Source organism: Callospermophilus lateralis, chromosome 12 (genome assembly GCF_048772815.1).
Source record: "Callospermophilus lateralis isolate mCalLat2 chromosome 12, mCalLat2.hap1, whole genome shotgun sequence".
NCBI classification, from domain to species: Eukaryota; Metazoa; Chordata; class Mammalia; order Rodentia; family Sciuridae; genus Callospermophilus; species Callospermophilus lateralis.
In genome coordinates this window covers 68,460,554-68,488,408 of record NC_135316.1, presented here as the reverse complement: position 1 = coordinate 68,488,408, position 27,855 = coordinate 68,460,554, and the positions used below count along the sequence as shown (strand labels likewise).

Genomic DNA, 27,855 nt, shown 5'->3' with positions numbered 1-27,855 from the left:
ATATACATGTCATTGGTATTAAGATGCTAATTTAGTAGAAAGACTAAGTAAAAGAAATCTTGAACAAAGTCTTGATTTCTAAGTGGTCTTTGAATGAAAACCAACCTCTATGAGGCCTGACCTAGGTTACTGGCCCATATTCTAGGAAGTGGAAAAGTACAAAATGACTAGAGTAGATGGTGTAGATAAGGGAGTGCAAAGTGAAGAAGTAAGCAAGGGTGAGCTCATGACTACATTTGCACATTTTAGTCAGCGTGTTCATTTTGGAGGTGGTGGGAAAACCATGAAGTAATTTAGAAAAATGTCCTGGGACGATATTTGGATTTCAAAATAATCAATAATGGCAGGGTTAGATGCAATTAGAAAGAAAAAAAAGGCTTATCTAATGACACAGGTGAGCAATGATGACCTGAATGTCTGGTGGTGAAACAGAAGCATAGGAACAGATGGTAGACATACTGAGTCAGTAGTGTGAGAAAGGAAGGGGAAAGGAAAAGAAGGCATTCAGAGGAACTCCAGGTCTTCTGGCTGGACAACAAAATGAATAATGGTTGAATTCTTTAAGATAACAGAGCACCAGAGAGAAGCAGGTTTCAGTGAGATAAAGTTTGGAGGATATTGTATTTAAGGGGCCATAAAATATGGCCAATAAGCAACATAGACAAGAATGGATATGTGTTTAAAAACAGAAAACTTAAAGAATGAAGTTACCTGTGACTATGAAATATCAAGGATGAAAAAAGGTGATGTCAAGGAAACACAACCTTAAAGCATGTGATTCAGGAAAGCAGTGGGAAAGCATGGTAAGCTATAACTGAAGCAATGTATGATGCAAAATTTTAATTAAGAAAATGAAGGCTACTATAAACTCCATTGCCACCATCAGCAAATCTGTTTTCTACAAATATTTCTCATGAAACGGGAGTACTCATTTGGTGTATGTCTGGGCCGGGGGGTGGCTGGTTGAAAAGGAATGTGGTATTTTAAGCTATAAAGACTCATGGAAAATTTAATCATTTAATAAAAGATGGCAACTGGACACTAAGACTTGTCCTGGACAACTGGACAACTGAGAATTTTATGAAACAAATGAGCCTGCTCCTGATATACAAGGGACATGGTTCACCTCAGACATCTGGCACAAGCCACAGGTAATGTGATGTAAGCATTTCTTTCTCTGCAAAGAAAATGCATCCAAATAAAGTATGAAAAAACTGTCTCAACACAGTAGACATGTAATTACTGTGAGTTCAAACAAAATGTGTTAATCTGGAAAAAGCTGTACTGGCAGATTTCTTTTTCCTTCATTAAGCAATGACTTAGCGTAGAACAATGTACTGCTCACAGCAGCTGTCTCATTCTTGAAATCACAAGCAAAGTTTAAAAACACTGTCTATAATGGAAATGTATGTGCCCTAGACCAGGTAACCATAAACACATTCAGAAAGCATACCTGTCATGCTTCCTATTCTTTGCTGCACAATTTATTTTTAAAAAATTTATAGAAAAACCTATGATTTCACTGCAACTAATGTGTTTGTACATATGAACTGACATTAGGTATAGCAACGAGGCTACACACCACACCTAACACATGCACATTTCTTGTTTGTACTTCAAACACAGAGACCCATGTATAAAACACACAAAAAACACAGATAACTGAAAAATGTTTCTTTAAAAGTGCTGGAATCCATTAATTGGTAGCATTCTCTAAGAGTTTACAAAAAATTTAAGATGGATACATTATAAATGTAAATTTAGGAGCCTGGAATTGGATGCTGGGTTGGAGCCTCAGCACCACATAAAAGTAAATAAACAAAATAGGGTTTTGTGTCCATCTACAACAACAACAACAAAAATCTTTTACATATAAATTTAGGACAACCAAGTAAAAACATCTGAAATCCACTTTGAGATTAAAACAATGTAACTCATATATTACTGTCCTCTTATATTCCAGATTTTGAACTCATCAGTAGCTTCTGTTTTTGTTTTGTAACATAGTATAAGCTTCTAAATTCCTCTAAAATATCAACTCACATAAAAGTCGTTACTAACAATTGTGCAGAAGATTAAGTGTTCCTAAATGTTTTTATCAACTTCAAGTACAATGTGTGCCTAAAGTAAGAACAATACACTCAGTCATTTTAAACACCATCCTCTCCTTTTTATTTTTTTCCCCACAAGAAAATTGTAGATAAAATAAGATTGGTTCAATTTCATGCAAAGAAACAGCAGAGACACTCCTAGAAATTCTGCCACCTAGTGCTCAAGCCCTCACTTTGCTTTATAAAGCACTGACTTTTTTTCAATCTTTTCTACCACACACACCTAGGGCAAACACCTATGTATTCCATAGTAGCTGTAAAGGCAAAATAAAGTAATAAATATGAAAGTCCTTTGTATATATTTTAAAAAATGATATTTGAGCTGGGTGTGGCGGCCCATGCCTTTAATCCCAGTGGCTTGGGAGGCTGAGGCAGAAGAATTGCAAGTTCAAAGCTAGACACAGTAAAGCAAGGCACTAAGCAACTCAGTGAGACCCTGTCTCTAAATAAAACATAAAAAGTAGTGCTAGAGAAGTGGCTCAGTGGCCCAGTGCCCCTGAGTTCAATACACATACCAAATAAATAAATAAATAAAAGATATCTGCTATTATTATACTACATTATATACATGTAGAAATACATGCATGACATTTACAAAATCTAAAATCTTTTAGGATGCAACATGACAACTTACATTTAAAATATTTCCCCAAATTAAATGAAGCTTAACATTTCTCTTTAGCCTACAAATAAACTCAACCAAAAATGTATATATATCTTTCTTCAAATGTATATATATATATCTTTCTTCAAGCTTTTTCTCTTCTCAAGCAAATATTGTCAAAGAATGGACACCTATGCCTCCTCTTCTTCAATGCACCAACATCTGACCTGGCCACCACTGCCTGCAGAACAGCTTCAATACAGCCAGGCCATTTATTTTTCTTCTCAGCTTTTGCTTTATTTTACACCTTTTTTTTTGAGCACCTCTCATAACTATGCTGGCTTCTTCAAAACAACAAAACCCTATTTCTATAATTATTTTTTGTAACTGGTTCAGCTTCTTGTTTGTCAAATGCAGGTTTTCTATGAGGTTCCATACTTGTAACTCTATATTGCTCACCCTATTTTTTTCTTAGATGATCAGCTTGCTCCAACAGACTCAGGCATCCTCTTGGCATAGCCAACTTCTAAATCCATGTGTTTGTCTCAAGGTACTTTCAAAATATTTCCATCTGCATGGTCTTCATTCTGTTTGAAGTGAAACTCACTACCTTTCTCCCTTCTCCAAAACCTCCTTCCTTCCTTTGTTACCACTCATGGTAGTTGGTGGAACAAAAATTCTAGAGTCATCAGTGATTTCTCCACTCTTGCACCCTTCTCATTTCCATGATCTATTCACATAATCTATTGATTCCATCTCTGAAGTGTCTCTCTAATGCATCTACTCTCTTTTCCATTTTAATGTCTACTGTCTTCATTGGGGCTTAGTTATTTCTTTTTTGAAATATTTTCACTGCCTCTTATCTAATCTCTCTGGTTTAGGTCTCTCAAAATTAGAATCTGTCCTGTGAATGGATGACAAGGAAATCAAAACACTCCTCTATTTTTGATGCTTTCACACTATCTGGAAAATAAAGTCCAAACTCTTCCACATGGCATTTGGGATCCTGCTAATCTATTTCCAACCTGTTTTTCCACTCCTAACTTTGGCCACTCTGTTCTCTCTCTAGAACATGTTATAAACTTTCACAATTTCATGCCCTGGATCATGGTGTTCCCTCTACTTGTTATGGTTGTTCTTCATTTTGGGTCTATGTATATGTCATTTTCTCTGTAACACTGTCTGTGATTGCCTTCTTTCTACTGTTATTCAAAGTACATTTTAGTTTCAAAAAATGATCATCTCCTCTACTGCAGTAGGCCCCAAGGGAAAAATCTTAACTCATTTTGATTCACTTTGGATAGCACAATATCTGACAAAGACAGTATCTACTAAATACTAAACTGAGCAGACCTATTCCTCATTTCAATAGGCTATACCAAAGAATCATTTTCATCTGTAAAACATCATACTTATACTGATTATTTTGTCAGTTTCATTATAATGTCTTTCTTGGATTGAACCCAGAGGTGATTTAACTATATCCCCAGCCTTTTTATTTTTCATTTTGAGACAGGATCTCACTGAGTTGCTAACGGCCTCACTTAGTTGCTGAGGCTGACCTTGAACTTGTGCTTCTCCTGTCTCAGCCTCCCAAGTCACTGCAGTTTGCAATAAAGTTCAGTGAAAATCATTTGGCTTTGGTAATAAAAGAGAAAATGTACCCTAAAGATGAATTATCCATTGTAATCCTCTTGGTTTTACATAAATCAAATAGTAGTTTTTCTCTTGCATTCAGTTTGGAAGGACACAGGAAGTTATTCAAAAATCCAGTCAAATGTCTGTAAAATACAAAGAAACATAATATAAGACCTTTACTAGCACTATTAGAATACCAAGGTAGGAATCATAATGCCTATCAATTTTTTACATATTAAAAACCTAAAGATATTGTAAAGTCTAAACATAGTATTACTTCAACGAAAAGCAACCTTAGAGAAATTGCATATATGCTAAAGGGGCAGTGTTAAATCAATGTCATGAAATATTTTTGTATAACTCTGAAAAAAATCTAATAAATACTATTTTAATGAAATTACCTTCAACCTTGCTCTATCACTGTGTGTGATATAGTTTGTCAGCAAACTATATCCTGTGGGCAAAATGTGGCTCCTCATCTGTTTTTTGTTTAAAAAAAAAGTTTAATTGGCACACAGACACACTCACTTCTGTTCTGTCAGAGTCTGCTTTTGCTCCACATTGGCAAAGATGAATAATTTAGATAGAGACTGAATATCATACAAAACATAAAATAGTTATTATATGTCCCTTTAAAGAAAAATCTGGTCAACTCTACTATAGATAGCAATTGGAAATCTAGCTGAAAACTAATTCAATTTGTATATTGTAGATTTCTTTTTATTCTAGAATTTAGAATCTTTATGCAAAGATATCATTTCAACAAATTTTTTTAAAAAGCATAAAGATGATATGATAGGAATGTATAGATATCAAGTACATAGTAAACACAAAGAACTTACATACAGGATTTTTTTAAAAACTAAATCAGTTAATTGTAGTACTTTTATTATAATCCTGCCCGATTATTCACTAACTAGGAAAAGGAATGGCTCATTTTTATAATAGAATATGTTACTACTACGGTCTCATTAAAAAATATTCTTTTTATAGGAATAAAAGGGTACAATTATGTATACTTAATTATTTTTTTAAATAAGGGGAGAAAAAGGTTGACAGAGGAAGAAGAAGAGAGGAAAAGAAAGAAGGAAAAAGAGAGGGGGTCAGAGAAAGAGGCAAGAGAGACTGGAGAGGGAAGGGAGAACCCAGTAAGTACCTCATTCTCTAATTGATATGAAGCCAATCTGTGTGCCAAAATTAAGGCCATCTCGGACATGGGAGAAAAATTTGTCAGGATGGCAAGATGTACAAAGGTTGAGATCCTGGTTCAGGTCGTGAATATTCTGTGGAAGAATTCCTCCTTGTTCTAGAAGAATCCTTAGGATAAAGATTTTTTGAAAGAGAGCAAGCATTTATTTTACCAAATGCCCAAGAAATATGAAAATAGTATGTACAACAATGTAAAAGAGTTCTATAAAAAATCTGGCAGGAATAATGCAAATTGTTACTTAAGTACACAACAAGGATTAGCTAAGAAATGGAAAGAAAAAAAAAAAGAAAAAAAAAAAAAGAAATGGTAGATTTTTATCACCTAAATTTATAAATGAACTGTATGAACTTCTATACTGTCCTGTAGACATAATCTGGTTACAGAATTTTATAATCAAAATCAAGGGCTTACTTAAGAAGAAATTTTTCAAACTACAAGAGTATTTTTAACCAAGATTTATTTGGTTTAGAGAGAGTGTGCTTTTTAGTGATCTAACCGTCTGGTCTCCTTTCCTCTTAATTAGCCGTATTTTTCACTGAAAACGTGTTTCCCTATAAAACTTTATGATATGAATATGAATGAAAATTAGTGATATTATTTGACAAGTCAAATCAAGAATTAATTCCAATTCTTTACACTTCAGTATTAAGTGAGTAAGGTTTTACTGACTGGAATAAAAACACAATTCAAAACATGTATCAATTTCCTTTGTAGAAATAACAAATATTTTTCAAAAGACATTAAAAGCAAAATTTTTAAAATTCAAGATGCATGAGACCACAAAAAAAATGAAAAGTGGCTGTGTATTTATATTACCTGATATTGTTTTGAAAGTATATATCTTTCTAATTAATTAGAAAATATGAACAATTTTAAAATATTAGCTTTCTAAATGTTTTTATATTCTAGAGTGTTTACCTGAGGAATAACTGTAATATCAAATAAATGCCAGTATTTCTATATGAAGTAGAAATTGAATCTTTTTCAAGGCCAGCTGTTTCTTCCTTCATTTTCAAATCAATGAGAGACACCAGATAAGAAATTTAATGTCATTTGAACAGGCTGAGAATAGATTTCATATTTAAAATGAGTTTTTGTGTAGTGTAGTGTGTTGTGTAGTGACTGCAGTGTATATCTGCCACCTGTCTTCTTGGAGTTAGCAGTTGTTCTCTAAAATAATTTTCATTTCAGAAGCAATAAACGATAATCAAACTTGCAGTTCCACAGTGAAATCAAACATACCTGGTGGCTTTACGGATGTCAATATGGGGTCTGGGTGAGTTAAAAAGTCGTACGCATTCAGGATGAAGATTATGAAATGCATTTGCTGATTCCCTGGGAAGAGTAAAACAGCAAGGTCCTACTGAAGGTCCCAGTACAACAATAATGTCTTCTAAGCTACAGCCATATTCTGCTATCATAGCATTCACTGTAGCCATAGCAACTCCTAATAAAGTGCCTTTCCAGCCTGGTAAACAGGAAGAAAAAGAGATAAGGAAGATTACAGCATAAAATTTCAACTCAATTTGTGTCTAAGTTAAAAATGAATAGATTCAGTTTCTGATTCACATAATTATTATTACAGTACTTTTTCCAAAGTGAGATGTACTATTACAAAATATATGACACAGAATAGCTATTTATTGAGAGTTACTGTCCTCTTCCTTTAAAATTTTCTATATGCTTCATTTATACCATCATAGTCTTCTCTCTTTACAAAATATTAATTGTGGTAAGAAACATATAAAATGTACCATTTTAAGTGTACAATTCAGTAGTATTAAGTATATTTACCATGTTGTATAACCAACCTCCAGCAGAACTTTTTCATTCTGCAAATCTGAATCTCTATATCCATTAAATAACTAATTTCTCCCTTCACTCAGTCCCTGGTGTCACAATTCTTCTTTGTTTCTACAAATTTTATTACTCTAGATACTTGTATAATTGAAATGACATAGTTTTTATCTTTTGGGGAGTGGCTTATTTTACTTAGCATAACAATCTCAAGGCTCATTCATGATTTAGTATATGTCAGAATTTCCTACCTTTTTAAGGCTAAATAATATTCTATTGTGGTATACCACAATTTGTTCATTCATTCTCCTGTCATTGGATGTTTCATTTGCTTTCACATCTTAAGTATTATGAATAATGCTGCTATAAACATGGGGCGGGATATGTCTTATAGATTCTGCTTTCAATTCTTTTAAATGTATATTCAGAAATATAGTTGATAAATCATATGGCAATTTTATTTTTGAAATTTTGAGGAATTGCCATACTGTTTTCAGAGGTGTGAGTCATTTAACATTGTTCCTTTTTTTTTTCCCCCCTGAGATTGTTGTAACTATCAGGAGCCCTCTGAGATTCCAATGAAATTTCGAGATGGATTTATTTAGGAAAAAGTGCCTTTGGGGTTTTGTAATTAATCTGTAGACCACTTTAGGTAATACTGACATCAATAATAAGTCCTCCAATCCATGAACATGGGATTTCTTACCATTTGTTTGTTTCTTCTTTCATTTCTTTCAGCAATATTTTGTAGTTTTCATTTCTACCTCACTTTCTATATGTAAAACAAGTCTATTTCAATTAACCTTCCCTTTTACAAACTTCCCTTTCTCTTTGTTGAATCCTGTGGGATTCTAAGATTAAACCATTCTCCTGCTCTCATCTACTTCTGGAAGACAAAAACTAAACAATGTTGCTTTTTTCCTTTATTCCCTATATTGGGAGTAAAATTCAGCTGATTTAGCTGGACAGTGAGGAGCCCCTTTACTCCTTCCTTCAACACTCCATATGTATATGCTTCTAAAACTAAGCACTCAGGTGAAGAGACCAATCTTTCCAAGTAAAGGAAGGAGATGATGAAAGCAAGAAATATTTAGATGATACACTTCTCCTGGGAACCCACTAGATATGTGGTTTATGGAAAGACAGAATGAAATATCAGATTCTAGGTAAGTAAGTGGATTATCAGTGGCCAAAATAGGAAACCAATGTGGTAGAGAAGGCATTAGGAAAAACACATTGCATTTTTAACATGATGATTTTCAGCTACCTCTGAAATTACAGGCAGTGATTTCAGAAGAAAGAAACTATAAAAAAGCTTTCTGAGCTAAAAAGATATTGTCAAGGCTTTTATATGGACAAGAGCATCTCTCTGCCTTGGAGGCCTTCCTTAATAATTCACACACATTTAATATATTCATCCCCTCTCTATTTGTTTCTTTCCTGAAGGACATGCATATGCAAATATATACATCTGGCTGAAGAATTTTTATTAAATTTATCATATAGAAGAATTTTATACTTTCTCTGATATCTGATACAATAATTTCAAGGTTAAAAATTATAATGTGAAAGTTCACTTTTATAACTTCATTTTGACTGCTTCATCTGAGACACCTTAAAACTAAACATTTCAAAACATTATTATTAAATAATATTTCCTTTTTAAAACCAAGAACTGAGATTCAAAACTTAAACAACTTTTGACAATGTCATATGATAAATGTGACTTCTCAACCAATTCCATTAATTTAGTTAGGTCAAAAGAGAAACATGTCACTTTCTTCTTTATAGTCTAAATATCAAAGTAGTCACAGATTTACAATAGGGAATTCAAAACATCATTTCTCATTCCACATAGAACCATAACCACAGGAAAATCTAAATATTATTTCAATACCTTCACACAAAAAAATTCTGTATCCTTAGTATAGCATCTGAAAGTACATACATCTGTGTTCTTCAGCAACAGTTATGGTTAAATACATATAGCTTTTTAAACTAAAAGCAGTTTTCCAAACATGTCTTGTTTTTTTTAACTCCCTACTTTTACATCTGTTGCTACATCTGCGTGAATTACTTTCTACACCTGCCTGACATTCCTACTCCCTGGTGCCTGGATATCAAGGGTCCCAAACAGAGGCAGCACCATGTCCCTAGGCAGTGCTTAGACAAGCATGGAGGGTTGCTGTTTGATTATTGCAATGACTGGGGGTACTAATGGGATTAAGAATTGCAAGGGCCAAAGATACTTTCAAGGGCACAGTAGGATTATCTTACTCCCTAAAGTTAATAATATCCTTGCTTGCAAACACTGACACTAAAGGATCCTTAGGAATCTACCTAGGGACCATCTCCTTTGGGAATTCTACTCTGATTCATATCATTTGACTTATATATTCCCTTTATCTGCTCCTATAATAAGAGTATGCTGCCCCACCCCATCACAAAGTAATATAATTAACTGTCACACCCACTAGAAAAATTTATTTCCCTGTACTAAAAATTTAGGAAAAATCCTAAATGCTTAATTAAGTATACTTACCAGAGTGAGCAACCCCACATGCTTTTTTGACAGGATCTGCAAAAACTATAGGTATGCAGTCAGCACCAGGAGCTGCTATTGTGACTCCTCTCTGATTCGAAGTTATTCCATCAAAAGATTCAGGCTCCTTCCTTCCCATAATCCAGACTTCATTGGCATGATCAGTCTAATACCAAAGATACATTATAAAAAGTTTTTGAAAATTGGGTTTCTCATATTATAAGCTTTTCTGTAAGTACTTATTTGAGTGCAAAATTACATAACCAGCATAAATTACTATAATTCAATAAATATATCATTTCAATACAAAATACTAAATGCAATATCTCTGCATATTTTATTCAAAGGAAACTAGATCTTAACACTTAAGAGTTTAATAAAATTCATCTTGAAGAGCTTATACTTGAAATGAGTACTAGTCTTCCAAAAAGTAGAAATTTAACATTTTAATGAGGAATTTAATTAACTATCAAATTAATATTGCATTTATTTTTCCTAGACTCAAATAAAGCTAGAATTTGTAAGGAACAAGACATTATTCCTTAATTATGATGCTAGTTTTTAGAAAATAATGGCTTTTCTTTCCTACCCTTCAGGAATCTTTCTTCTACATCAAAAAGGGCAATGTTACTATACTAAGAATTAACCATACTTTTAGAATTGAAGAGCTCCAGTGGGTTACCAATGGTAACCTACCAATGGTAACCCACTGAATAAAAAAAGTAATCCATATGTGTGTGTGTGTGTGTGTGTGTGTGTGTATAATGATATTTATATGAGATTTATGTAAATATATATTTGTGAGATTTATATATCTCATAAAATTTATCTTTAGGCTAAGATATATAAATCTAAGAAAACAACTCCTAAAATTTTATATAAAACAACAAAAGCAAAAGTGAAATACCTTAATTAAAATTCATTTAGTTACTGGTGTGGTCTAAAAATATGGTTCAAAATACGAAACAAAATTTTACCTTTATTTGATAAAATTTTTCCACATTAAATCCTGCAGTATTTGCCAACCTACGTAGATTTTCTTGAACAACCACCTTGGGATCTCTTCGTTTGGAACTACTGAAGAGATTGAAGGAACTAAGAGTTGGTATATAAGATATCCCACCTGTTCTTGTAGTAAATCCATGTATGAAAATATCTGTTGAAGACAAGTAATGAAGATTAAAAAGATTCTCCCAAAAGACTACAAAGCATTACAAAAGCCAGTCTCTCCAGTAGACCTCCCTGATCATTTCAACCAGCTCTTATTTATCTGGCTTCTAATTTTTTTTTTTCTTCTGCCCTACTGATCTTATACTTATTTTTAGTGTTTTAAGGGTTTTTTTTGAATAATGCATTATGAATATACATGATGGTGAAATTCACTGTGGTATTTTCATATGGATTCACAGAAAAATTTGATCGGATTCATTTCACTATTCCACACTCTGGCTTCTAATTTTGACAGCACTTTGTATCTCCATATGTTCTTATTACCTACTGCTGTTTACCTTCCATATGGGATTACTTTTCTTCAAAGGGTATCTTCTGTCTCAGACCTGTCTTTTTCATACCAACAGCACACAGCTCACAGTAAATACTGTCTAACTAAGAAGGAAGACTGACTATTTTAAATTTCACTCTTCTGGGAAAGTATTAATGAGTTGATGTTTCAGAACTTCTAAATAAAAGATTTCTAGTGTTATAAATCACATGGTAAGGAAGGGCTGGGAAATTTGCTTAAAGCTAAATTTGTTTAGAACAAATTTATTTATTTAGTATGGCTTTGAAGGAGTTTTCTCTTTTCACCCCTGACTCACAAGGCCATCCATAACACACATTGCAAATGATGCTAATGACCAGTAAGTGAACAAAAGAAAGGGTGGGGAGAGGTGAGCAACCTCTGAAGACAGACTGGATTTTTCACATATACAGAAAAACAACAAAGAATATTGAATATACCTGGGATCAAAGGAGATGTGATAATAGTTAATTCTCCTTTCAGTGCTGGCAGACTTCTCAAATATGTTTCTATTTCACTCTGGATTTCTTCTAGTTCATGAGCTGTGATTGTGTTTATCTCAGTGGATTGTTTCAAAAGGCCATCCCTCAAAGTCACCTGTAAATCTTCAAACTCAAAATTGTAAACCTCAGTGAAGAGATGATCAATAAAAGCTTTCATTAAGGTTTTCCTGTGTGCAGGTACAATTACCTTAATGCTGCTCAGATTTTTTTCATCTATTTTTTGTTTAATGGTATACAAAGAGGCAACCATGCTGGGATTTCTAACAATCTCAAATTCTCTCATAAGAGTTAACAATCCATTAATTGTTTCCAGTTCACAATTATCATGTTCACCATCCCTTTCACAGCTCATTTTACTGCAATCCATTATGCAAAGAAATTTGGCCTTGGCAGCAAGGTGGTATTGGATGGCATTCAATGTCTTCAATAATGTCTCATGGAAGTTTTCCTGACAGGTTAACTTCAAACCAAAGAGATCAATCAAAACTGCTTCTGCCATCCTTCAATAATACACAAAGTTTTTCAAAGAAGACTTCTATGCCAAACGAATTACCTGAAAAAAAGAAAAACTGGCACAAGTAAGAATACAAAATGATATCAATTTTCTTACACTTACAACAGAAATTAAAAACAAGAAGAATTAATAGTCTTGACCTCAAAAAGTAATCAAAATAGGGTTGTGGCTCAGTGGAAGAGTGCTTGCCTAGCAAGTGTGAGGCATTGGGTTCCATCTACAACACCACATAAAATATAAAACAATACAGTCATTGTATCCATCTACAACTAAAAAAATATATATATATTTTAAAAAGTAACAAATTGTACCTATACCCCTTCCAGAAAAAAAACAGACCACTATTAATCATAAGAGAAACATGACAAAGTCATCTTTTATTCTTTTTGTGAACATGTGGGTACATCTTTCCAGAACAATAATTCTTCTTCTTTTTTTCTTTACATAGGAAATTTCAGTAGAAAATTAATTGTTGCCTTAGAAAGTCCTGTTTTTTAATTACAGGGTGTCAATCTACGTGCTCTACCATTGGTTCTCCATAATTGTTAAATTGGGTCACATCCCCTCATATGAAACCCAGGGAGGCCTTAAGTTTAAGATTTTAACCTGAAAATCGAAGTTTCGTGGGATGAAAGCCCAGGGCTAAGGGACTTCCCTCAGTGTGTGCCTTCTGGGCAAGGATCACGGAAGCGGCCGCCACTTGGATCCCAGGCGCTTCCTACCCACCTGGTTATTCTGGTTGGCGCCCAACTCCTCACCTTCAGCCCACGCGGGGTTAAGGGTCCCTCCCTGGTGGCGCTTTGGGTGACCCCTTTGCCCGGACCCTGTTCTCCCGCCGCCCTTCATTTCCACAGCTGTGAGAGGGTGGCCACCCGCCTTTGCTGGACACCACGGATTCCCACGCGGCATGTCTGTCACCGCGGAGTCCCTGTCCACTGTGTGGCGCTCGGCTCCGGAGCACGGGTGGCAGCTCCGCACCCGCCCGGCTGCTCCACCAACCGCTCCCGCCCGCTTAGGGCTTTGGGACCTGCGGACAGACTCGCAGCAGCGCGGTTCCCTTCTCGCGCCTCACCTCGGCTGTCGGCCTGTCTGCAGGCAGCTCGGCCACGACCCACAGCCTCCCTCCCGAGCCCCCAGTCCGCCCGAAACCCGGAAGCCGCGAGCCCCACGCACCTCCGTCCCTCACCGCGGCCGCGCGGCCCCGACAGTCTCCACTCCAGCTCCGGGTGGAAACCGGACTGCGGGGGCTCGGGGCCGGGGGTTCCCGGGACGAGTCAGCGACGAGGTCCCGCCGCCGCTCAGCAGTTCCGGGTCAGGTCCGCCGCTGAGGTCGCAGGCGCAGGAGCCCCAGCCACGGAGGACCCTCAGGAGGAGCCAGGCGGGTCCCCGGGCCGGAGGGGGGCAGGCCGGACCCAGAGAGGGGGCGGCGGGAGCGGGGGCGCCGTGGAGTGGTCGCCAGGAGGAAAAGGCGGGTCCTGTGAGGGCCGGGGCGGCGGGAATGGCGGCCGTTGGGCCGTGAGCGCGCGGGGGGTAGGAGTCCCGGCTGCGGGCGAGTCCTCTGAGCGGACTGGAACTCCCCGCAGCTGGTGCTTCCCGATGACCCGCTGAGCCAGCAGTGGGGCGGGGACACTTGGTTTAAGGAGCCCAGGCCAGATCCCGTCACGTTAGCACTCAGCGACTTGTCCCCTCCAGGTTCAAGGAATGGGCCTCTAGGGGACGATTGGTTAGTGTGGTTTTGTTTGCCTTTTGGTGATTCTGCCTTTCTTGAGACAAGCCAATCCTCATGACAGCTCCCTCACTTTTATTGACTACACAAAAGTTGCTTATGCCCCTACCCCTGTTTTGCCCTTCTTTAAAAATAGGTACCTCTAATTGGCAGAAGGCACTGGTTCTTAGAATCGTGTTAAAGATACAATTAAGCATGTGTTACATTTCCTCCAAGAATATGATTTAACAAATATTGAGCAGGTAAGGATGGAAGGCATGTGCGTTTTTAAAGGAGGAAAACTTCTGCCAATTACAGTCATTTCCTTTCACTTTCTGGTACTAAATTCATCTGTCAACCCATTACTCTACTTACCCCAGTGGTTTTCAGTCCTGGCTACACATCAGAATTAAAGTGGAACTTTAAAATAATAATAATAATAATAATAATAATAATGCAGGAAACCCCACCCCAGATATACATTGAATCAAAATCTTCTAGAGTCAGACCTAGCATGTTTTGTTTTTCTTTCTTGTTTTATTCTTTACAGTTGATTTAGATGCATAATTTGTTTTCAAAAAATAACAGCCTTCTTCCCAAGCCATTCAGATAAAGCCTTTTTTTTTTTGGAGAGGCCACATGACTTTATCTTTTCTTTACATTTACTGTTTGTTCTACTTAGGACATCCTTCTTTTTGTATGCCTGTTTAACTAATTGCTCCTTATTCAGTCTTCAAGCTCAAACATAGCCTTCCTTGAATTCCCATCCAAGATGCAGAATTGTTTCTTTAGCATTTTGTTCACATACCAGAAACCCTCTTTTGATATAGTCCAGACCTCTATCCAAACAATAAATTGAAAAAGTTGGTTAAACATTGAGTTGTATATTGTATAAGGATGAACTTTGTTATGTAAATTATATCTAAGCAAAGCTTTTTTAAAGTAGAAAAGAGCAGTTAAGCCAGAAAATCATGAAAGTATAAAATTATAAACTTTTATTTTTTACCTAAAACAGCTGTCTGCTCATTTGCCAATCTATTCAGAAAGATAGGGCCTTTTCTTTGCACATGGTCTACTGATTGGATTTCTATATTTTATCTCTTGCATAAATCATACAGCTAACCCAGTAGTAAGATTTCCCGAGATTTTGTTCCTTTAAGAGGAGAATAAAGGCACTTGTGAATTAATCTGAGTGCAGTTTTAATCTTTATAATCTTTAATAGTTATCTCACACAGCTTTATTGGATCTTTCCAAAATATTAAGCATAGTTTTTAAAGAAATGAGGAACTTTATTTCCATGCTATTACATTTATGTATACAATATGTTATAAAAGCACAATATCAAATACAAGTGGCCTAAACAGATTGGGAACAAACACAAGTAACTCATAGGACCCCACATCTGGTAGTGCAGAAACAGGCAGCCTCATTGGAGAGTACTTTGCTAGCCATGAGCATTTAGCATGATATGGGAATTAGCCACTTATGATTTACAAAAGAAATAGGGTTAATTGCTTAGAGGTCAAATGTAGATAGGCTAGGAGAACAACTACTCTGCCTCTCCATTTTAATTATTTGACTATACGTGTTCTTCCTCATAGCGATTTAGAACATTTATTCTGAAGACAGAGATTGTGCCTTTCTTTTCAGGGGAACTGCTGGGGAAATCCCCAGACATCTTACCCTAACATGTAAATTTTATGAAAACAAGTGGAATTTTAAAAACTTGTTAACATTGTTTTTAAGGTATTTGCACTACAGTTTATGGATCTTTAATGAAAAGGTAATATAACAGATAAAATTTTCTTTCTTAAAAGCTTGAACTAGTTTCCTGGGGCTGCCATACCAATTACCACAAACTAGATGGTTTAAAATGACAAAAATTTGTTCCCTCACAGTTGTGGATGTCAGGTTAAAAAACAGAGGTGTTGACAGACTTTGTACTCTTTGAAGCTTTCCTTGCCTCTTCCAGTTTTTGGTGGCTCCAGACATTTCCAGCCTGGTGACTACATGGGGGTCTGTGCCTCCATCTTCACTTGGTCTTTCTATGTGTCTGAGTCTCAAGTCGCTTTCTACCTTTCTCTTATAAGGACAGCTTGAAAATAGATGGAAGATCAACCAAATGAGAATAAGCAAGGCTATTTGTTCAGAGATTGCAAGGAATTTGGCTACCATCTGCATTTTAGCTGAGTCAGAGGCAGGAAGTAGAGTGAGTATGACTTGATTGGAGGTATAGACTTAGGGAAGCTACAGGCAGGCTAATTAGAAGTGAGGCATCCAATGTGATTGATCAGGGGTGTATATTTGGTGTTCTCTGGTTGGTCCCAAGTTGGAAGCAGAGATAAGAATTAGGGAAAATATCATCATTAATCAGGTAATGACTATTTGGGGAGTACTTGTTATATTTAGTTTCCTAGGTTGTTACTAGAGATAGTGTTCTGACTTCCTGCATGTCTGATTTATAATAACAAATTGGCTTCCTGGACTGCTTACTGTAGATAGTGAGTCAGTTTCCTGGGTAGGTTGCTGCAGATTGTTTCTGAGAGTTCTGATTCTTTTTTTAATGGTCTGACCATTGTATGTTTACATATTCATTCTTACACCTTCCATTGAATTTAGGGCCCTAACAAAATCCCTTAACAAAACCACATCTGCAAAGATTCCTTCTTCTTTTTTCCCCCACTTAGGGTCACATTTATGGGTTTTGAGCATTAAGACATGGACGGATGTATCTTGGGAGCAACCATTCAACCCACCAAAAACTCTTCTTGGTTTAGAAATGATGCCTGCTTGTTTAGAGAAATAAGACAGAAAGAAACAAAAACCTTGTCCCTTAGTTTCATAAGTAGGCAGGTAGGTTATGACTAGATTTCGGCAAAGACCTATTATTTCTATCACAAAGGCAGGGACATTTTGCAATGGTTGCCTGGGCATTCCTTAAAGCTTGAATTGGAGTTTCAGACCAACCCTTTGTTCTACACTCCCAAATGAGATGTTTTGGAAGGCACTAACAAAACATGTCTATATATTCAGAGAAACTCCACCTTTGGTAGAAAGCTTGAAGCAATGTGGATAACTTGAGTACTGCCTGCGTTATCTTAGAAAGTTAAGGAACAAAACAAACTTTTCTAATTCTTTCTGTTTTCAATATCCTGAAATTTTAATTTCAGTGCCTGGTTAGAAAATGGAAAAAATCACTAGTTTCAGTAGATTCTAAGGCACTGGGATATAATAGGTATAATAAAAATTTCATGATTTGATTTATTAATTCCTTTTGAACGAAGGCTGGATATGTTCTAACTTCTAAAAACGTGGTTGAAAGTTCTGGGTTAGGGCTGTAGCTCAGTGGTAGAGCACTTGCCTAGCAAATGTGAGTTGCTGGGTTTGATCCATAGCACCACATAAAACTATATAAAATAAATATTGTGAAAAAAATTCTTTTTTAACTTTTTATTATTTTTATTTATATATGACAGCAGAATGCATTACAATTCTTATTACAAATATAGAACCCAATTTTTCATGTCTCTGGGTGTATACAAAGTATATTCACATCGATTCATGTCTTCATACATGAGCTTTGGATAATAATGTCCATCACATTCCACCATCAGTTTTAACCCCATACCTCTCCCTTCTCCTCCCAGCACTCTGCCCTGTCTAAAGTTCATCTATTCCTCCCATGCTCCCTGTCCCTACCCTACTATGAATCAGCCACCTAATATCAGAGAAAACATATGGCATTTGTTTTTTGGGAATTGGCTAACTTTACTTAGCATTATCTTCTCCAACTCCATTTGTTTACCTGCAAATGCCATAATTTTATTCTCTTTTATTACTGAGTAATATTCCATTGTGTAGATATGCACCAACTTTTTAATCCATTCATCTATTAAGGCATCTAGGTTGGTTCCACAGTTTAGCTGTTGTAAATTGTGCTGCTATAAACATTGATGAGACTGTGTCCCTGTAGTTTGATGTTTTAAGTCCTTTGGGTATAGACTCAGGAGAGGGATTGCTGGGTCAAATGGTGGATCCATTCCCAATTTTTCAAGAAATTTCCATACTGCTTTCCGTATTGGCTGCACCAATTTGCAGCACCACCAGCAATGAATGAGTAGACCTTTTTCCCCACATCCTTGACAACACTAATTGTTGTATTCATAATAGCTGCCATTCTGACGACAGTGAGGTGAAATCTTAGAGTGGTTTTGATTTGTATTTTTCTAATTGCTAGCAATGATGAACATTTTTTCATATATTTGTTGATTGATTGTATATCATCTTCTGAGAAGTGTCAATTCAGGTCCTTGGCCCATTTATTGATTGGGTGATTTGGTTTTTTTGTTGCTTAGCTTTTTGAGTTCTTTATATACCCTAGAGATTAGTGCTCTATCTGATGTGTGTGGCATAAAGATTTGCTCTCAAGATCTAGGCTCTCTATTCACCTCACAGATTGTTGTTTCTTTTTCTGAGAAGAAACTTTTGAGTTTCAATCCATCCCACTTATTGAGACTTGATTTTAATTCTTGTGCCACAGGAGTTTTATTCAGGAAGTTGGGGCCTAATTCCGCATGATGGAGATTAGGGCCTACTTTTTCTCCTATTAGATGCAGGGGCTCTGGTTTTTTTCTAGGTACTTGATTCATTTTGATTTGAGATTTGTTCATGGTGAGAGATAGGGGTTTAATATCATTTTACTGCATATGGATTTCCAGTTTCCCAGCACTATTTGTTGAAGAGGCTATCTTTTCTTTGATGCATGTTCTTGGCACCTTTGTCTAATATAAGCTAATTGTAGTTTTGTGGGTTAGTCTCTGTGTCCTCTATTTTGTACCATTGGTCTACGACTCTCTTTTGGTGCCAATATCATGCTGTTTTTGATACTATAGCTATGTAGTACATTTTAAGGTTTGATGTGATACCACCTGCTTCACTGTTCCTGATAAGGATTGTTCTAGCTATTCTGGGTCTCTTATTTTTTCAGAAGAATTTCATTACTGCTTTTTCTATTTCTATGGGAAATGTCATTGGAATTTTGATAGGAATTGCATTAAATCTGTATAGTGCTTTTGGTAGTATGGTCATTTTGATAATATTAATTCTGCCTATCCAAGAGCAAGGTAGATCTTTCCATCTTCTAAGGTTTTCTTTGAGTTCTTCTTTAGGGTTCTGTAATTTTCAGTATATAGATCTTTCACCTTTTTTGTGAAGTTGATTCCCAAGTTGAAAGTTCTAGGTTGGGATTGTAGCTCAGTGGTAGAGCGCTTGCCTAGCACATGGCAGCACTGGGTTCGATCTACAGCACCATATAAAAATAAATAAAATAATGATATTGTGAAAAAAAAGTCTTTAAAAAAAACCTCATTCAGTTTTGGGTCTGAAGTTCAATTCCCATTAATTTATACAACTCCAATGAGTTATCAGTAGATGGCAGTAGATTGTTTTTATTTGTTTCCATTCTATTGTAGAGATACAGAAAAAGCTCACACACCCAATTTTACAGCAGATATCCTTTCATGATTAGTTGGTTTAAATAAATGTCATGCACGAGTTCTTCAGCTTACGTTGATTTAGAAAAAGATAGTCAAGAAGTAGCAGTAATTTGATTATTTTCATTGTATAAATCTAATTGGCTTCATTCTTTAAGTTACTTCATCAAATATTCTAGGGAATACAAAAATGAATAACACATTGTATTTGCCCTTTTGCAGCTTATAGTCGAAGGGAAAAGATAGTGTAAAATAATGTAATTAATAAGAATAAATGTGTTGAATACTCACCATGTGGTAGGAATTTGCTGAGGGCTTTATATGCATTATTTAATTTTATGCATTGTCCTTGTAGTAACACTAATGATGCAGGTACTATTGTTCCCATGTATAAATAAGGAATCTGAGGCTCAGGTTAGAAATAATTTACCTAATAAGCTATGAAGTGGCACAACCTGGAATCAAAACTAGCTTTATCTTACTCTAGAACCTATAATGTTATCTATCATCATATGAGGCAGAGAAACAATCATATTAAAGGAGATCACATATTCCCAGAAAGATTAAGAAAAGTTTCTTTAAATGCCACCCAAAGTAGAGTTTTAAGATTGGTTTTGATGTTGACATTATAAGAAAGTGTGTAAAAGCCATATTCTGTCAGAACAGAGTAAGTTGGAGTACAGATAGACCACAGTTAGACACCTATTCTGGGCCAGGCAGTGCTCTTCTCTCATGGAGTTTACATAAGTTGAAGGATACAGAAAAGATATAAAAGATGTCAGTGGTAATAGATGTCAGTAATAATAAATGCTATTAAGCAAAGCAAGGAAACAGAAGATGAAAGAATAAGGTCATGTTTTTAAGAGTGTTATCAGGAAAGCTCTGCTAAGACAGTTATTTGGGGGTGGGTGAGGAAAGATTATATTCCAATAGAATTTAAAAATACAATCAATTAATGAAAAAAATTGCATTTAACATGCATGATAATAAAAGAATCAAGATACTAGATTGTCTCTAGTATAAGACAATTTTGGGGGGCAACATCCTTGGGCATCCTACCTATGAGGTGTCTTCAAATGTTTCCCAAAGGGTCTATGAAGTGACAACAATGAGCTCTCCTTTATGACTTGCTGGGATTGCCCTGGGGAATCTACCTTTCTAGAGACCTCTCTGCAAATTAATCTGGAGGTTTGGCTTGAACAACAAGAAAAATGAACTTGTAACTTACTGAGATGAATAAAAACTATGAAAGAGCAGTTTTAGTGGTGGTAATTGAGTGGGAAAAGGAACCAGAATTCAATTTGGTACATATTAATTTGAAATGCCTTTTAAATTCTGAGTGGAGATATGAAGTAGGCCATTTCAAGACTCTGTACTTGAAGAAAGACATTCAGTCTATAGATATAAATTTGGGAGTTGTTAGTCTATAAATGGATTTTCAAACTGTAGAACTAGATGGTGGATGGCATAACCAGTAATACGTGTATGAGAAAAGTAGATGAGAGCTGAGCCCTGGAACATTCCAACAAGTGAGAAAGATGAGAAGGAATTGGCAAAAGAAACCAAGTGTGGTTTTTCAGAGAAGGTGGTCAGTTCAAATGTGTCAAAAGATGCCATCAGGTCAAGTAAAAGGGAGACAGAACTTATCCATTGAATGTGACAACATGGAGGTCAGATAAGAGCTTTAAGAGCAGAGTGGCAACTGTTTGTTCTCATTGGTTGAAGAAGAATGAAGGGAAAGGAATTGAACAGCATGAATTGTTGCCTATAAATGGGAACAAGAAATGGTTAAGTAGCTGATGGGTTACAGAATCAAAGCAAGGGTGGTCATGTTGGTAGGTGGTGATTTATCAGTTATTTAGGATGACACATACAGCTAAATAAAGAGTGAATTATGTTGAGAGAACATTGAAATAATGTCTTTGACAAAATGAGAAAGTCCAAGAGCAGATTCTTGACCTTAGTTATGAGCAAGGATGCTTTATTCATTGTAAGAAAGGATAAATTATTATATGGGTACAGGTTCAGAAAGACTAGTAGATGAATAATTTAGTAACCTCTGATATTTTCTACTATCTCAATTAAATAAGAGGGTAGGTTATCAGCTGAAAAGGGAAAATATATGTGGGAAGTTTGTTTGTTTTTAAAAAAACATATTCAGCTACTTGGGCATAAGTGAAGCAACAGGTTTGATTTTTCCAAGAAGAAGGTCAAGGAAAGAGCTCTAGGGGAAGTGGAATGAATGCAAAGGAATCTAAGCCAGATAAAGAAGTAAGAATATATGAAGGGCTGAAGAATCACGTAAAGGTAAGTGTTAATGGATTGGAAGTCTTGGTGTGATTGAACAACCCTTATAATCAAAATACTGAATAGAACGAGCCAGAAAATTAAAATATAGTTTGAAACTGAAATAGCATATGAGGTACTATTATTCCTGTGGGTGCCTGGGGAGAGTGGATGAAAGAAGACATCAAGAAACTCAGAGGCCAGGGTATTAGATTAACCATCTGTGTGGATATGGAAACTCCAGAGAAATGTAAAGGGGAAAATGATGCAGAAACAGAAGTTATAATCTAGGAGTGAGGAGGAGAGAACTAAAGATCAATTAATAACAACAAGGACAGGTAAAGCTTAGTCTGATGGCATGAACCTGAAAGAACCAGAGGTTTTAAATAGAAGAGAAAGATACTAGTTTGGTAGTGCTGACAGGGAACAGGAACAACGCCTTACCTCCAGATTTAGTAGTGATTTGAGGATGAAGAAGCGATATTTTTGGATTTCAGTTAGAGGCAAAAGATGAAGGGAAAGTTCACTGACATTGTGAAAGATAGGATTTTTCAGAGACCACAATGGAAAGATTATAAAATGTTCGAGGAGTAGGTAACACAACATCAAATTCAGGGACTTACCAAGTGAATATGGATGGGTCTTCATGACCAAGAATGAGCCCTTGGGAAATAGAGTATAATGGGAACAGTGATCACAGTGTCTTTGATTATGGAAATGACACTGATTTGGAGTAAAGAGAAGGGACTCACCAGGAAGGCAACATAGCAAGAACTTAGGAGGAGCCTGCAGAACTCACAGGGTTCCCTCTTCAGTCATGCAGATTATGATACTGAGGCCAGGGGAAGTCTCCAGGAGCTGCTCCATCAATGTTTTTTACTTGAATATTTCCCCAAAGAATAAAAGGTCATAGTAGGAAAGGGAATAGAAAGAAGGAAGTTGGGGGCTGGGGATATAGCTCAGTGGTGGAGTTATGTTCTTAGTAGGCACAGAGGCTGCAAGTTCAATCTCCAGTACTGGGGTGGTGGGGGGGAACGGCCATTAAAGCAACAAAATGACTACAAAAGTGTAGTTTAATTTGATTCTGGAGGGATAAAGATATACTTCTTCCCTTAAAATATAATCTTGGTAGTTTAGTTTAAGAGCATAAACTTTGGAGCCCAAATACCTGAATTTAAATCACATCTCAATAGCTAGCTGGCTTTGGTTAACTTTCTTGATCTATTCGTGCTTCACTGTATTTTTCTATAAAATGAAAATTATAATAATATCTAACTCATAGAGTCAAATGAGTTAGTATCTGTAAACTTCTTAGCATACTCCCAGGCACCACATAAATACTAAACAATATAGATTTTATTGTCATTGTTGTTGTTTTATCTAAATCACTCATAACAATGTCCTGCATAAAGCAAGCACAATATAAATATTTATGGAGAGAACTTTCTGAAAGTATAAAGGCATGCAGTTTTACGTTAGGTGGGCAGAATAAGGATGTTGTCTGTGAGCATGAAAGGCAAACTAAAGAGCTTGAGAGAAAAATCAGATTTAGATTGGTTAGCACTGATCTGGGACAGTTCTGTGTGCTAGGAAGAAAGGACTGAGAATAATGACATGAACAGAGTAAATGGACTCGGCATCAGGGAAAACTTCAGGAAAATGGTACATTTGAGGTGAGATTTGAAGGAAGTGACCTGAAGAGACAGGAAAGAATCATAAATTCTCAGGGGTGATTATAACAATCTGCTAGTTAAGCTCTCAGGCTTTCTTTTGCATGGTAGGATATTCTGGATAGGCTTAAGTCTCCTCAGATAGAAGCAATTTAACATTGTTTTTCTCTTTTTGTTTATCATATTTTAATCCTTTAAAACGTGTGACTAATACATGAGTACTTTGTTTATGATATTTAGGAAACATATTTAAGTGTTTTTAAACATTTCCTAGCATGTGCCTCACTTTATAACATTTTTTCTTTCTTTCTTTCTTTTTTTCTTACAAAGCTTGTAATCACTTGAGTACAATTTGGGAAGATGCACAGGTTCTATATAAATCAATTAAGAATTTTTAAAAAAGGATCAGTCATCTGAATAGAAAAATCCTTATGGTTAATGGGAGATGGCAACTTCCAATTTCAAAAGTACTTATTGACATTGGATTTCATTTATATATCATAAAATCTTGAACCATTTTCTCTGCATAGGAATGGACAGGCAGATTTGGAGACCTTTTTTCCTAAAGCCGATAATGCCCTTACTTCTGCCAATTCAGCATTGTTATGTTGGAACAACTTTATCTTCATCTTTCAATGGAGAAAAATATGTACTCCTTCATCTTATCAGTTACTCCTAAATCAAGTACATTGGCACACGATTTTCAACCTACTTGGGTCTTACTCTGACCAAAATAACACTGGGCAAGAGTGCTATTTCCCTACATCCTATATTTGTGGTAGAGATTGCTAAAGCATTCTTAGAACTGATTCTCACCAATTGTGTGTGTGGTTGTTATAATTATTACAACAGCCCTATGAGGGTGTAGAGATGAGGACACAGTGAATCAAAGAAGAAACTTACTCAAGGTCATAACAGCTAAAAAGCAGGAGAACCAAGATTCAAATACGGTTCAACTTTTCTTCCAAAATCTCTCCCTTACTCATTGTCTTTTAATTACTGGTACCAGTGGTGAAATGTCATTGCATTCCTGTGACATGTTTGACAATTTATAACAATATAGATGTTTTTGTAGGAGTAAAGAAGGTGAGCCAGACTGTGGAAAAGAGGAGATTACAGACAATGATAATGTCAGGCAACAAGGAAAGGAAGAGTGAAGAAGTACCTAAAGATGGTAATGAATCAATCTTAAGAAATAAAAAATTAAAAGAACATCAACAAAAAGTAGTACCAAAAGATAATTATGTTAGAAGGAATAATAAATTAAAGTAGAAGGAGGCAGTTATATTTCACCAGGAAGAAATGTACTCAGTGTTTAGAAAAGCCATAACAACCTGAAAATACAGGCCTATGTTGAAAATCCATCAACTATAATTGCTATTGAGTTGTTGTGGTGATGCTATAGTATATGTGCAAGTGGTCCAGATTAAAAAAAAATTAGTCAATCAAAATATTTATACTCTTCCAGAAAAGAACAGTTATGGCATTGCAGAAGACAGCTTTGAGTTGCCTGAATTGCCTACTATTATTGCCTTTGATTTTCATTTTGTCTAGAATCAGGGAGGATTACCAATCCAAAATGTACTTTTCTTTTATTTATTTATTTATTTTCTTTTTTTTTATTGATTGTTCAAAACATTACAGAGCTCATGATATATCATCTTTCATATGTTTGACTCAATCATAGAATTTGCAGGGAAATGGATGGCATTAGAGCAGATTATGCTAAGCGAAGCTAGCTAATCCTTAAAAAAAAAAATGCCAAATGTCTTCTTTGATATAAAGAGAGCAACTAAGAACAGAACAGGAAGGATGAGCATGAGGAAAAGACTAACGTTAAACAAAGACGAGAGGGGGGAGAGAAAGCGAGAGAGAAGGGAAAGCATATGGAAAAAGTAGGAGACCTTCAATGGTACTTTTCTTTTAAATCAGAAAAAAACACCTAATTTTTCATGTTCCAGTATAGAAACATAAGTGTCTTAAAATGTCTGCATTTAGTTTTTATCATGAACTTTTTTCTTTTGTCTAGCTGTGGGTAAAGAAGATACATCATCATTAACTGAAGTTGTAAAACAAGTTGCAAAACAACAACAATCACAAACATCAGAAATAGAAAGAAACAAAAAAGTTCTGTTTCATTTACAGGTAACTTATTTCATATAATCTTTTAAATGTCTTCAAAATTTAATAGTGACAAAAATTTTTAAAAGAACTTCATATTGGGAATCAATTTTAATTACACTATACAGTCAACAAATATATGAAAAAATGTTTATCATTGCTAGCAATTAGAGAAATTCAAATCCAAACTACTCTAAGATATCATCTCACTCCAGTTAGAATGGCAGCTATTATGAGACAAACAACAATAAGTGTTGGCGAGGATGTATGGAAAAAGGTATACTCATATACTGCTGGTGGGGCTGCAAATTGGTGTAGCCAATATGGAAAGCAGTATGGACATTTCTTGGAAAAGTGGGAATGGAACCACTATTTGATCCAGCTATCCCTCTCCTTGGTCTATACCCAAAGGAGTTAAAAACAGCATATTACAGGGACACAGCCACCTCAATGTTTATAGTAGCGCAATTCACAACAGCTAAACTAGGGCCTACTTTCTATTGAGAATTTTGCTAAGCATTTTTCTCAACATTGTCCTTACCCTTGCATTGCTCATGATTTATTTGGGAAGGAGTCCAAGTAAAGAAATAATTGCACTCATGGTGGTAGCATCAACAATAGAGGTAGGAGCCCAACACATTTAACACTGAAGAATGAATGATTGCAAAAGAAGTGATGTTTCAATGTTGGGTTTTAAAAGACAGTTGGAATTCACTGATTGATTGGGTATCTTGGCCAGTTATAAGATTAAGGGAACTGGGATAAGGAGGATGATATTCCAGATTAACAGAATCTGAGAAATTCACAGAAGCCTGAAACAGCATTGTATATTCATAGAACCCTAAGTAGTTTTATAATGGTATAGTATAGAGTATGTTTTGAGAAGAGGTGAAAGATATATACCATGATAAAAAATTTGGACTTTATTCTAAAAGTGATGAGAAACCTTTGGTTTTTAAACAAGAAGCAAATTAAAAATTGCTTTTATATAGAGAGAATTCTTTTTAAAAATATATATAAAGTGCTTGTTATAATTCAACATCCATTCATGACAAAAATGTCTCAGAAAATTAGTATCAGAAGGGAACTTTGTCCATCTTAAAAAAAAAAAATCCTAAAGTCAACCATATACCTAAGGTTGGAAGACTGAATGTTTTTTTTTTCTTTCTTTTTTTTTTTTTTTTTAGAAAAGTATATGACATTTTATTTTTACTTATGGATGTACAGTACACAAATTAAGAAATAAAATCATTACAGGGTTCTGAAATATTGATAGCTTATGACCTAACATACCAATAAGTCCTAACATACCAATAAGCCACATTAGCAGTTCAGACTTGGTCTTTGATGCAGTAGTTTTCACATCATTACCATGAAATGCCCAGTAGCATTTGGATAATATATTACAGTAGACATGAGCTATGTGTCAATATTCCATCTTTGGAACAAATTATGCTTATTTACATGTTAAGAATAGGTGGTTCTATCTACTTACCCTACTGTGAGTTTTAATGACTGATTTTAAGCTACACAGGGTTTTCCAAACTATTATTTCTTTCAGAGCTTCTAAAAGCAACAATTCTTATTAATGTTTGTAAAAGATTATATTGGAAAAGATAATGTTAAAATGAAGGCGCTTTAAGAAACATTTAAGGACAACATAAGGTACTACTATTGGGAAAAAAACCTGTACATATTTTCAAGCAAAACACTGAAATATAGTAGCAGTGTTTAATTGAATTGTTTCAAAATAGTAGTAACTACACTACCTTACATACTATACTATTGTTGAAACCTCATAATTACAATTTGAATATACAATATGACTTACAATTTCAACTATGCACAGCTTCTGAAGCATATTTTTCAGGTTTGTTTTTGCACATGAATTGAAGTTGAAGTTGGTCCTTGATTTGGAGAACTATAACTACCTGGAAGCACTAAATTTTAGACACAGTTATTGATAGCCAACAAAAAAACGTGACAGAGAGAAAAGCAATAGTAACATGCGTGGAAAAGCAGCTGTTGCCCTAAGTGCAATATCAGATCTAGAGAGGCCTCTGGGTCTCAATGAATAACCCCCAAAGAAACCAAAATGTACAAGAGGAAGCAGCTGGCCAGTCAAGGGTATTTCCCACAATG

The 27,855-nt window shown here is 35.6% G+C and overlaps 2 protein-coding genes across 9 annotated transcripts in view; one reads left to right on the top strand and one right to left on the bottom strand.

Annotated features, from left to right (window-relative positions):
- LOC143411686 (purine nucleoside phosphorylase LACC1) overlaps nucleotides 1-14,029 on the bottom strand; it is a 77,918-nt gene extending 63,889 nt beyond the window's left edge. For 3 of the 5 annotated variants that reach the window (XR_013092885.1, XR_013092886.1, XM_076872541.1), the window contains exons 1-6: nucleotides 13,612-14,029; nucleotides 11,862-12,477; nucleotides 10,880-11,058; nucleotides 9,903-10,068; nucleotides 6,806-7,031; nucleotides 4,380-4,496 (exon numbers count right to left, since the gene is read on the bottom strand). Coding sequence is in view for 3 of the 5 variants with exons in the window: in XM_076872541.1 (XP_076728656.1) it covers nucleotides 4,380-4,496; nucleotides 6,806-7,031; nucleotides 9,903-10,068; nucleotides 10,880-11,058; nucleotides 11,862-12,423 (1,250 nt within the window). In the remaining 2 variants the exon portion in view is untranslated. Of the gene's footprint in view, nucleotides 1-1,323; nucleotides 4,497-5,509; nucleotides 5,671-6,805; nucleotides 7,032-9,902; nucleotides 10,069-10,879; nucleotides 11,059-11,861; nucleotides 12,478-13,611 lie in introns of those variants that run through there. The other 2 variants (XM_076872539.1, XM_076872540.1) reach the window with 2 other exon arrangements.
- The window catches only part of LOC143411689 (coiled-coil domain-containing protein 122-like), a 49,199-nt gene continuing 34,826 nt past the window's right edge, over nucleotides 13,483-27,855 (top strand). For 2 of the 4 annotated variants that reach the window (XM_076872543.2, XM_076872542.1), the window contains exons 1-3: nucleotides 13,483-13,816; nucleotides 24,668-24,766; nucleotides 25,622-25,737. In XM_076872543.2, the coding sequence (XP_076728658.1) occupies nucleotides 24,715-24,766; nucleotides 25,622-25,737 (168 nt within the window). In that variant the 5' untranslated portion in view covers nucleotides 13,483-13,816; nucleotides 24,668-24,714. Of the gene's footprint in view, nucleotides 13,817-14,088; nucleotides 14,162-20,687; nucleotides 21,944-24,667; nucleotides 24,767-25,621; nucleotides 25,738-27,855 lie in introns of those variants that run through there. The other 2 variants (XM_076872545.1, XM_076872544.1) reach the window with 2 other exon arrangements.